The sequence below is a fragment of the Balaenoptera musculus genome, chromosome 5 (assembly GCF_009873245.2).
Source record: "Balaenoptera musculus isolate JJ_BM4_2016_0621 chromosome 5, mBalMus1.pri.v3, whole genome shotgun sequence".
In the NCBI taxonomy this organism is placed as follows: domain Eukaryota; kingdom Metazoa; phylum Chordata; class Mammalia; order Artiodactyla; family Balaenopteridae; genus Balaenoptera; species Balaenoptera musculus.
Window position 1 is genome coordinate 18,606,295 of NC_045789.1, and position 12,336 is coordinate 18,618,630.

A 12,336-nucleotide genomic window follows, 5' to 3' on the forward strand; every position below is an offset into this window, starting at 1 on the left:
TGGCAGGATCTGGAAGTGTTTCCCACCTTGTGTCACAGAACACTTGCCCCATCAATGCTCTCCCCTCCAAAGTGTTTGTGCTTTGTCACCATCCTGATGGTGAGTCTGTACAAGAAAAGAAGGAGCTCTGGCCATGCACTCTGGGTTTTTTTGTTTTTGTTTTTGTTTGTTTTTAATAAAAACGAACTAAAACCAGAAGAAAGAAACCATCAGAAGCTTTGATTGTGTCCACATCATTTCAGAATTGGGTTGGATTCCCTTCAAAGAGAAAGACGGGGAGGCTGCAGAAGAGGCCACGATGATCAACCGACACGGTTCAGAGAGTGCTGAGTCCACAGAAGCATTTGCGATGGCCCAGACGGTCCCTTCGCAGACACGGAGGACACATCTCTTAAGGCTGTGAACCCACGAAATAAATGCTGACCGAATAACGTTTTTAAAGGTTTGTAGAAAAGATGGCAGGAAAAGGAGTTGGTGGATTGATTCACAGGTCATGCAGGGAGATCATATAAAAAATTAATATTCGAGCTGAGTAAAAAAAAAATCTTTAAAATTTAAGAAACTGTATCATAGCTTTCACTTTTGGAAGAAGAAAAAAACAAAAACAAAAAAACACCCACAACAAAACGAAACCCATAGTATTCCAGAGTTTCCAAAGAATCCAACGACTAATTTGGTAGGTTGCAGTATTTACTACTTCTTCATTAACCTCATTTTCTCCTTGGATTTCATTGATAAATAAAGCTCAGGCCTACTTAGAAAAGAGATCTGTCCTGCTAAAATTCAGCATCATGAAGTATTCCAAAGCCCCTGCTCAGCACACAAGGAATATACAACTTCTCTTATGAGGAGAAACTCCAGGAGAGACCAGACGTGCCCACCCAAGTTCCTTGTTGAATGCGGTCACAAAATCTGAACCCAAAGGCAAGCTGTTTTCTTCTTGGGACCATGGTTGTAGCAGTTCCTTGAAACGTACAGTGAAGGGATGCCGAGAAACCACAGCCCTTCCAGGTAAGGGGCTGGGTTTTAGAAAGACGCACTTCCTCAGGCCATGGCACAGAAGGCAGCCCCCCAATTACCGAAGCAGAGAACAAGGCTTTTCCACAAATTCAGTACATCTGGGTCCCCCACCCTCCCTTCTTTTCTCATTTGGTAAGTATCCAACCACCCAGAAATTCATGGCTACAATAGAGATTCACGGCGCAACGACTTTCATACTGGTTAATTTTTTTTTTTTTTAATTCTGTCAGTGAGCAGCATTTCCCAGTTCTACCCCCCAGAAACTAAGTTCTGATGGCAGCTCCATCAGGTGGGATCGCAGGATGCCTCTGTGATTAGGGTCCGTGCAGCATGGGTATCAGTTGGGCGCATGGAGGGTCAGGAAGGCGGGGTCTGTCCAGTGTCTGGAGGCAGCTGTTGCAGGCGCTCTACCAGCTAGCCCTGACAGCTTCAATATCACTCACCAGGTTCTGGGCCAGGCAGATCCCAAAAATCTGAGCAAGGAAGGAAAAGACAGTCAAACAGTAGAACTTTTCACTTTAGATTAGGCTTTTCTTTGGCTACTGAATTCCATTTTTTAAAAATCTTTGATTTTCTAAAATTGAGATAGAATTCACATCCCACAAAATTCATCCTTTTAAAGTGTATAATTTATAGTGATTTTCGGTATATTCGTGAGGATGTGCAACTATCACCGCTATCTAAATCCAGAACATTTTTGTTACCCCAAAAAGAAACTCTGTACCCATGAGCAGTCTTCCCCACCCCACCCCCATCCTGACAGGCCTGGCAACCACTATGCCACAATCTATCACTATGGATTGGCCTATTCTGGACATTTAATATCAATAGAATCATATAATATATGGCCTTTTGTGTTGGTCTGCTTTCATGTAGCAAAATGTTTTCAAGGTTCGTCCATGTTGCAACAGTAGTTCAATCTTTTTGATGGCTGAATAATATTCCATTATATGGATACACCACATTTTGTTTATCCATTCATCAGATGATGGACATTAGATGGTTTTCACTTTTTGGCTATTGCAAATAATGCTGCTTTGAACATCTGTGTACAACTTTTTGGGTAAACATGTTTTCAGTACTTTTGGGCACATACCTAGGAGTAGAATTGCTGGGTCATATGGTAACTGTTTAATTTTCTCATGAACTGACAAATTGTTTTCCAAAGAGACTGCATCATTTTCATTCCCTTCAGCAATGTATGAGGGTTCCAATTTCTCCACATCCTAACCAGCTCTTGTTATTGGTTTGTCTTTTTTATCATAGCCATCTTGATATGTTTGAAGTGGTATGTCATTGTGGTTTTGATTTGAATTTCCTTCACAATGAACGATGTCATTACAAATAGCTAATGTGTATTTTCTTTGGAGAAATGTCTATTCAAATCCTTTGCCCACCTTTAAATTGGGTTTGTCTTCTTTTATTGTTGAGTTGTTCTTCATATGTTCTATTTACAGGATCCTTAACAGATGCACGGATATGCAAATATTTCCTCCCATTTTGTGGGTTGTCTTTTCACTTTCTTGATAGTATCATTTTCAGCACAGAAGTTTTTAACTTTGAAGAAGCCCAATTTATCCACTCTTCCTTTGGTTGCTTGTGCTTTTGGTATCATATCTAAGAAAACACTGCCTAATTCAAGGTCACAAAGATTTACACCTATACTTTCTTCTAAAACTTTTATAGCTTTACCTTTTACATTTAGGTCTTTGATCTGTTTTGAGTTAATTTTTATTTTTATTTTTTTGCCAAACCATGTGGCTAGCAGGATCTTAGCCGCCCCCGACCAGGGACCGAACCCAAGCCCCCTGCAGTGGAAGTGCAGAGTCCTAATCACTGGACCGCCAGGGAATTTTGAGTTAATTTTTATATGTGATGTGAGTTACGGGTCCAAATACGATCTTTTGCATATAGATATCCAGTTGGTCCAGCACTGTTTGTTGAAAAGACTATTCTTTCTCCATTGAATGGTCTTGGTTTCCTGGTCAAAATATCAGCTGACCATAGATATAGAGGCTCTTTTGAACTTTCAATTCCATTCCACTAATCTGTAGGTCCAGCCTTACGCCAGTACACTCTATCTTGATTACGGTAGCTTTGTAGTAAGTTTTGAACTGGGAAGTGTGGATTCTCCAACTTTGTGCTTTTTAAAGTTTGTTTTGCTATTCTGGGTCCCTTGAATTTCCATATGAATTGTAGGATCAGCTTGTCCATTTTTGCAAAAAAGGCAGTTGTAATTTTGGTAGGGGTTGCACTGAATCTGTAGATCAATTTCGGGAGTACTGTCACCTTAACAATATTAAGTCTTCCAATCCGTGAATGCGAAATGGCTTTCCATTTATTTAGGTCTTCTTTAATTTCTTTCAACCATGGCGCCTCATTTGTGACCCTCTAAGTTAAAGGTATCACATCACCATAAGACGCAAAGCCTAGCTCTTGGGACTTCCCAGGAGGAAAAGTAGGTGCTCCCTTCCCTCACTAGCACTTTGGCAAGGTGGCCCAGAGCGAGAAAGGAGCAGAGCGTAGCTGTGAAACTCCAAAAAGCCTTAGCCTTGCCACTGGGCAAGGCTCTACATCTGACCATTCCCGTCTGACCAGTTGTCACAATGCCGCATTACTGAGCCCATGGCAATGTTGGAATGCCAGCAGGCAAATACTGACCCAGTCAATTTCTCTTTCTTGAAAAGGAAAAAAAAAAAAAAGGTTTCCTAGAGTCTTTCAGGACAGTAGCATCTAAAATCAGAGCTTTAATAAAATACAAACCAAATATAGTTGAGGTCTGTTCCCCAGCCCTCCAATGTGTCTTAAAAACTGTGAAATGATGGTGAATAAGCAAAGCTCCTGTCCTGGTGAGGGCTCTCCCAGGGCATCATTTCCCTGCGACATCCATCTTACCTGTAGCAATGCAATGCCTATGAAAATACCAGCCACAATGGTTAAGTTGTCCTGCAACCACTTCTCAAACTGGGGCACACAGCCTTTCGTGTAGATTACAATCTGCTGATCGACTTCCTTCAGAGGGAAGAGGAGAGCACAGCATCACTAGGCAAGTTCAAAAGCTCCTCCAACACCCTTCGTGCTAAGCGACAAGATGAGTTTCCACTTACTGGTTTTTGCCTGGCATCATAGCCACACTGAGTGTTGATGACATCTTCCTGGGGGAGAAAAGAAACAGAAGAGTGAAATTCACTCTTGTCAGAGAGAAAGCCCACCTAGGGGTCAGCAGAAGACCCCTGTTAAGTGCTGGTCAGAAAATGTTTATTTGGGCACACAGACGTCCCAGGCACCATGTTAAACACCTTTACACGTAATTCCATGGAATTATTATAACAATCCTTAGAAGTAGGTATTAAATATCCCTTCCTTTCCAGATGAGGAAAACTGAGACTCAGGAAATATCAGAAAGACTAGTAATTCCATTATGTGGAAGGCTCTAGATTCAAAGTTGATAATCTCAAGAAGCTTATGGGTTTAGGAAACTGGAGACAGGTAAAAACCACAGTTAAAGGTTTCTTATAATTACTTTCATAATGACTATCTTCATTTATGATCTTTTGGGGGGAATTCTACTTTTGAATCTATATACTTGTATGGGATTTAAATGATTTTTCAATGAGAATGAATTATTTTGATAATTAAAAACGATACCCTGACCACACAGCACATGGACAGATGCCCTGAAATCTTATAGGCCTGATCAGAAATGTGGGTTCCGCTGCTTTAGGTTTGTTTATATTACCCTCTGGAGGGTATGGGGTGGATTTTATTAGCTTATGGTTTATGGAATGAGATATCTCTACCCAGAGGATCTGTCGTTGAGAGCGGGGCACAGCACCTGAGAATCTTCAGAATTCTTCTGATGGAACGGTTACTCAGGGCAGGGGCTGGAGACGAGAGAGCAGGGCTTGCATCTACTGCCTGGGTGGGCGCCCTGGGCTCTGTGCTGGGCGCTCGCTTGCCTCCCAGCCTCCTCAGAGGAAAGGAGGAGTGAGCTAGTGGGAAAGGCTGGCGCTGCCGCTGAGGGCTCAGAGCGGGGCAGGACAGTCCTCGCCGACTCTGTCTCCTTCAGACCACCTCTGGTGGGCAGCCTACGAGAAGCTGTGCTTTGCTACCTCAGACCACTGTCCCCTCTTCTCTCTCTCTCTTTTTTTTTTTTCATTTTTAAAATCGAAGTGTAGTAGATTTGCAATATTATATTAGCTTCAGGGGTACAGCATAATGATTCAGCATCTTTACAGACGAACCACGCCCCCTTTTAAAGAGCCCCGCACCCCCCCCTACCTTGCAGGGGAAAATCGGCCATGAACTCATCAGCGCCCACTCGGCTCTGCTCCTTGTGGGGAAGGGCGGGTCTGGGAGAGGACACCTGGGGACTGACCAGCCAGAGAGAGGCTGAAGAGGGCGGAAGGGCCAGGGGCACCTTCTCCCTCACATTTATTGTTCTAACCCTCAATTCTGGCTTTTAACTTACAGCAGGGGTGCTGCATTTTAAGCTGTTCTATATACCAGGCACATGATTTGACTCAAAATACAATCAAACCTGTGGTGAAGAGGGTGGCTTGTGAACAGGTTTTATGTTTTTGTTTTTTTTTAAAAAAAAGAATGACTGTGGTCATTCTGGCCGAGAGTCTGGGCAGCTGCAGTCTTCCTGCAAGTGGTCTCGTCCTATCTTGTCTCAAACTCTTCTGCTATTCCTAGTATTCCTTCGGAGCTAAGTCAGCAAGAAAAGGGTTACTAACCCCAAGCAATGCAGAGAGCTTCCACACAAGCCCATCCTTCTCGCAAGGAAGGAACCACAGGCAATACAGGCAGCTTGCCTGAGTCTAAGCTCAGCTCCATCACTTGCCAGCAATGTGAGCTTGGGAAAGTTACTTAAACTCCACGGGCCTTGATTTCACCTGAAAAGGGAAGATAACGGTGGTATCTGCCAGTAGGGATGTTCCAAACTTAAGCCAACACACAAAAAGGCTCAGAATAGGAACCAGCATGTACGGCTAAATTATAGTCAGGGACGATTACGCCTACTGGGAAGATCTGAGCACTAACCCCCCTACAGGGGCTACAGTTAGGAATAAGCGGGTAAGAAGCGGTTTCCAGAAAACACCACTCTGCTCACCCCACGCACGCTCTCGGTGTGATGCGCGGAGCGGGCCCACGGCTTGCTGGCGGTCACTTACCGCGGGGTCTTTAGTGCAGCAGGAGAAGGGCACGCCGCATCGCTCTCGACTTGCATTGGAATCTGTGCAATTGAAGTAAATATTTAGGTTCCAATCATCAGCTCCAAAAGCCCCACAGCACTGCCACTAGAGCAAACAGGAGAGAATTAGAACATCTCGACTTGGAGGCGACCAGGTGCCTGCACTCGCACCCGCCAGGACGACCCACACCCAGCTTCCGCCAGCTCTAACCTTCTCTCTGTCTCAGAATTTATGTTTAACCAACTGAACCTAAAGGGCCCCTGTAAAAGCTTCCAAGGTAAGGCTGAAGGTTTGTAAGGATGTGTTGGCGTGAGACTTAAAAAAACAATTGATGAGACCCGTGGTGTTAGGTGGAAGACGGGCAGAGCAGGAGTTGTACAGCAGGGCCCAGTCAGAGCAAGATCTGTTTGGCTCGAGTACGTGTAGGAGCATTCTAGAAGGATAAGCAAGACAGAAAACAGTGGTAGTGTCTGAAGGAGGCAACTGGGGTTGTGGGTAGGAGATCTAGAGGCTTACTTTTTTTAAAATTTCCATCTCTCCACCTGAATGGTTTTTTAAAAAATCCATTTTATTGAGGTGTAATTGACATACAACAAACTGCACATATTTAAAGTATACACTTTTATAAGTTTTGACACACTTATACATCGTAAAACCATCACCACAAGCAAGATAGTGAAAATACTCATTACCTTCCCCCAAGTTTTAGAGGCTTACTTTTCATTCTATATCTGTTTCTACTCTGAATTTTTATAAACAAGAGCATGCATTTACATTTTCAACCTAAAAAAAATTCAATCATCTAATTAAAATACAGTCAAACAAGCTGTTAAGTTCAGTGGGTCTTAAACGAGGCCTGATTCAAGGGCGGCTCCATCATAAGCCCCTTTGACACTCCCCATGCTGGACTAGCCCTGCTCCTCCAAGTTAAATAAACATCAAGCCTTGACCATTTTAAGAGTTTCAGAACCAATAGCTACTTCAAAGTATTAAAGGCCATGAGAGAAAAGTGAAATCACATGAAATAACAGAATCTCCATATAAAGCAGACACAGCCTCTCAAGAGAACGTGTATCCGCCTGTTCTTCCAACTCATCGGGTCCTCCGAGGGCTTGGGTTGTGCATCTCCAGTTTGCCTACAATGCTCCATCAGATTTGTCACGCAAACTAGTCAGCAATAATACTTGGCAAGGTGTGAGCTTGCATCCATTATGACCCAACAAAACAGTGAAGCCTGCTGAGGAGATGAAACAGGGCTTAATTTCACACCTGAGGGACAGCGGGCTCCGGGACAGTCGTTGCTGCCACCGAACAAAAGCGACACGATTCAGCTCACTTCCGAGCACCTAAGGAGGGCGGGGGGCCTCCCTCACGGCGAGCGCCGACGCAGCCCTCTCCTCCCTTTATCAAAGGGACCCCAGCTCACTCTGGAAAACTGTCCAACCAGGAGACAGCCACTGGTCCGCTGAGTTTCTGTCTGCCCTCCAGTTCTGCCATATACGTGAACGTCACGGACACGGCTCTCCAGGTCTGCTCACCTTATCCAGTTTCTCCGTGCATGCAACTAAAGGCCTGTCAGATCGTAGGACAATAACACCTGAAGCCTGATGTAAAACCGTGTACGTCTTATGAGAGTGTCACGTGATCCCCGTGAGTTAGGTAGTTGCTACTATGATTCCCATTTTACTCTTGAGGAAAGAGTTCAAGGTCCTACTAGCCCAAGGTCACTTAGCTAATCAGATTCTGGCACTAGCTGTGTCTTCCAAACCCTTGTTTATACCATTCTGCGCTGTGAGTGCAACAGGGCATCCGCTCCTTCGTCTGCATCGCAGAGGCTGTCACGTAGTGATGCTGAGAAACCTGAGTCGGGTGGCTCTCCTCCACAGGTTCTTCACTTGTGAGGAGCTACCAAGGCTTGACTTTCAGTTTTAGCTGCAGGTGCTATAATAATATTTGGATAGGCACAATTCTAGGAACTTTGTGGAAAACATTCTATTGACTGAGTATATTATTATGAGCTATGAAGTGCGGAGAGTGATCAAAAAGGGGGCCAAGAATAGGAAAGAACCCACATCTAACACCAAAGAACAGGGTTAAACCTATAGCAAAACAATAGTCTTCAAATGTCGATAGGAATGGGCACCTTTGACTCTAAGCTCTTTGCCTAAGAGTTTTCTTCCTTGTTCTTAGCAGAAATTGAGGTAAGTGAAAATAAGACATTTCCCATTAGGGTACATATCGTGTATGCCCTAGAACAAGTCAGAAAATTATAAATACACAAGCAAACAGACAAAAACCCACGCAGAAAAGTCAGAGGTAGGTTCCAGCTGGCAGATGCAGAAGCCAGGAGGAGTTTTCATTGGGGTCATCCTTCCGAGAAGGCTTTCAACTTGAAAATAAACCAAATTTAAACTTACATATTCCTGGGTGAAGTCTATGAGGTTTTGCAAATCAATGTCATCCCTGTACGCTCTGATGTTGTTGTTTATAAAGAAATACAGCTGGTCTTTGATCCAGTCTTTGAAAACAAATGCCAGAACCCCGGCAGTGAGCTCCAGGAAGAAAATAATTCCCAGGAATACAGAAAACTAAAACAAAAGACACATATACAGAGAACAGTTATAAGGGCTATTTTGATCCTATATAGTCAAATGCTTCCTTCTAAAAAGGTTTATAATACCTTTGGGTTGTTACCCATGTCCAAAGCAGATAACCTTCAGTTTCTTAAGATTCATTAATAGAATATTACACTCCAAGAAAGGATTTTTAAAAATCACTTCATAATCACATTTTAGGGGCTCTGGTGTTCCAGTTGGTAATTAACCAACAAAGCCCATAAGCAGACATGGATAATAGGAATTCCTCATTAGACCCACATTAAGGCCTAATGAATTTCTCCTGATTAATGCATTTGTCAGACGCTTGAACAACGACCTGCTCCTACCTCTAGTAAGCTTTTGTCACGTTGAAAGATAAATTAGCCCAGTATTTTAAGATCGCCTGTCATTTGTTACTGTGGCCTTGATTCTGTATGCAATATATTCCTTTTCCGGATTCAGATACTGTGTTACTTCCCCTTTGCACCTGCTACATGGGGTAAACCAGCAGATGGGTTCATTTTAGGTGAAGAGGTCAAAAAGGAACTGGGTGGGGAGGAGGGGGCAGCTGTGACATGAAAGTAATTTCCCATGATGAAAACAAAATGAAACCACTGGGTTGAGGGCTTTCTTGGGACAGCAAGCTGTGCCAGCTTTCCTTTGTGAAGCACCAGGCTCAGAATATTTTAAATAGCATCAACGCGCAGCCAGAGGAAGACTTCCGGTTGACTCGGACAACAAGAATTTAAAAGGAATGCTGGAGACCATGGGTTACAAGGTAATTGCCCATAAATCTGGAGAAATTTCCCTTTCATCTACAAGACCCAGAAGTGTCTCATCTTAGTCATATCAACGTCCCGATCACGCCCATGGTTCTTTCCACTTCCTCCCACCCCCACGTTCTCACCCTTTTCAAACTATTTTGCTCAAGCCATTTACGAGAAATGAGGGTGTGAAGGACCAGAGGGTAAACTGCGGGCAAACTCCTGTGGACAAGGGCAGAAAGGGTGGCACTGGGGCCACCTGCTCAGCCGAGCTCCTGAGGGCTCCTGCCACACAGGGAGAGGCTGAGGAGGTACAGGGGCTACTGTCTGCTGTGCCTACATTCAGCGAGCAGACAGCAAGCAGCCAACCAAGAGGAAAATATATTGGCGACGGGTGCAAAGGAAGTTACAGCTACTTAGGAAAATAAAAGACAAAAAAGGTTTATTCACTCAGCAAACACCTACTGAATGGCCCACAAGAGATCAGGCTCGGGCCTAGGCGGCCTTTGCAGAAGCAAGGATAAGTAGGACCACAGCTCTGCCTCCAAAGAGCCCACAGTCTTATGTGAGGGTAGGAAAGGACCGTGGGGTCAGCTCTTTCCACATTAGATGTCAGTATATCTGGCAGTGTTTATCCAGGGTGCCAAGTGCCATTCTGGGAGCATGGGCATGAGGGGAGGGGTGGAAGGAAGAAAGAAGTGCCTGCCAAAGTCTAGGACCCCAAGGTCTAGGTCCCAATTCTAGATGCTCCAGCTCAGCCCCTCAGGTTCCATAGAGCTCCTGGTCATCTGTCCTTGATGAGTTCACTTTAGAAATAGAATCTAAACAGTTCTTAACAATCATCAGCAGTACCCATAATTTCAAAGTGAGCTTTCCTCAATCTAGAAAAAAGGAAAGAAAAAAAATCCTATCACTTTCACACAATGCCTACCCCACCACATAAAACGACTCCCTCCTTTATCAGGTACCACTCTACACATGTAAATACGACAGTTATCAGACTATAGAAATGAGAGAATCAGAGCTAGTTCAAAGGCGCACACACGCAAAATAGCAAAACAGAGGTCATGCAAAGGTTTTAATTAGATTTTTGTTCTCACCTCTATCAAGGTGAGGCCCAGTCACCCTGGTAAGTTTTCTCATAATGTTACATAATATATGTATCAGAAATTGAGTCTAAATTAAATTCTTATCAAATATTTGGCAGAAATCAGCATCCTTCGGGTCCTATGAGCTAATTTCCCCCATTTCTAAAGGTGCAGAGACTGACTCACAGGCTTCATCCAAGGGCCTCAGTCAGTCAGGAAGCTCCATTTTCTCAGCTCCTGGATTTGCCCCTCAGCAGTTCTCTTAGCCTTATGACATCAGATGTTTGAAGCTGTTTGGAGCCATGTTGACATTTACTTCCTACTTCTTTCATAGCTCCTGCTCAAAGCATATTCTAGGCCAGTTTTGATTGTTTGTACTAAATGGAGAGAGAGGGCATTTAAAATATTCTCCAACACTTAAAAAAGCCAAGAAACAACACAGTTCTCTTCATTTCCAATGCGGGACTTTATAAATTAAGATGCCAATCTAGAGAAATGTATATATTTCTGCCTGTTCAGTTAACTCTGGTATCTTCAACTACAAAAATCATCAACTATATTAAACAGGCTACCCTTATAAACTAAACTATATGCAAGTAAGTCACATTAAAGGGGAGCAAGGAGACTAACACTGATAAAATAGTGGCCAGTAGTAAGTATGATCTGTGGCCCAATGAGGCTACAGAAAAGCTGAGTGAGGTGAGCTCAAGCATTTAGAAGTATCTCACACCAAGAAGACTGGCAGGTTGGTAGGTCACAATCAGGGACAAAGCTCTCCTGAGGGCTCCAGAGGTCAAGACTAGGTGAGGAATGAAGTAATTGGGGTGTGTTTGTGTGTGTGTGTGTGTGTGTGTGTGTGTAAGACAGATGGAGTCTTGGAAAACTATTCCCAACACAGACCTATGTATAAAGAACAGAGAACCAACTGCTCATTAAATTGTACACAGGACCAAGCATCCCTTGGTTTTCCCTGTTAGCATGAGTCATATGAACTTTCAGAACAGCCTCCAGAACCTTGTCTGAGGCAGAGCCGCCCAAATGCAAGATGAGCTAGCCCAGGGGGACAGCGAGGGGACAGCAAGTCTGCTCTTCTTAGGGCAATTCAAGAAAAGATGCCGGAGGAGCTGTGGCAGAAGTGCGGGGGAAGGGAATCACATAGGGCATGGCTGTTGGGACTAGCTCTGGTCAATGCTCTTGTTTTAAATGAAAATGTCGTTAGATGATGATGTGTCAGCCGAGGTAGAGAATGACCCTAGGAACAGGGGATATAACGCTAAGGCTGTTCTTCCAAAGTCCTACCATCTTCCCTCACCACAGGATGGTGGGGTTTTGAAAAATCATTTTTCTGTTCTTGGAGAGGGGAGCGGAGGCTGTCGTACACTGGCTGTGAGACAGACGCTCACCAGAATGCCAGGCTCGAGACAGACAGGCACACTCAGCTGAAGCTGACCACTGGCTACACCTACGAAACTGATTTCAAACACGCACAGGTAAACACATGCCATTTTGATCTCCTGAGGAAGGAATCTCCAAAGGAAAAGGCTTTTACTTTCCATTCTCGACTTTTAGTACTTATCTACCCCCTGGTTAAACGCCTCCTCCAAAAATATTCATGCTAACAATGATCACACTAAATACCCCGCAAGGGATCTAAAAATTATGCTGGTCA

General features: G+C 43.9%; 1 protein-coding gene across 3 annotated transcripts in view; it reads right to left on the reverse strand.

The window, feature by feature from the left end:
* Positions 1-1,145: 1,145 nt before the first annotated feature.
* Positions 1,146-12,336, reverse strand: part of TSPAN5 (tetraspanin 5) — a 177,232-nt gene continuing 166,041 nt past the window's right edge. For 2 of the 3 annotated variants that reach the window (XM_036853553.1, XM_036853554.1), the window contains 5 exons: positions 8,636-8,806; positions 6,198-6,323; positions 4,128-4,175; positions 3,916-4,032; positions 1,216-1,493 (listed from right to left, as the gene is read on the reverse strand). In XM_036853553.1, coding sequence (XP_036709448.1) covers positions 1,428-1,493; positions 3,916-4,032; positions 4,128-4,175; positions 6,198-6,323; positions 8,636-8,806 — 528 coding nt within the window. In that variant the 3' untranslated portion in view covers positions 1,216-1,427. Of the gene's footprint in view, positions 1,494-3,915; positions 4,033-4,127; positions 4,176-6,197; positions 6,324-8,635; positions 8,807-12,336 lie in introns of all 3 variants that reach the window. The other variant, XM_036853552.1, reaches the window with a different exon arrangement.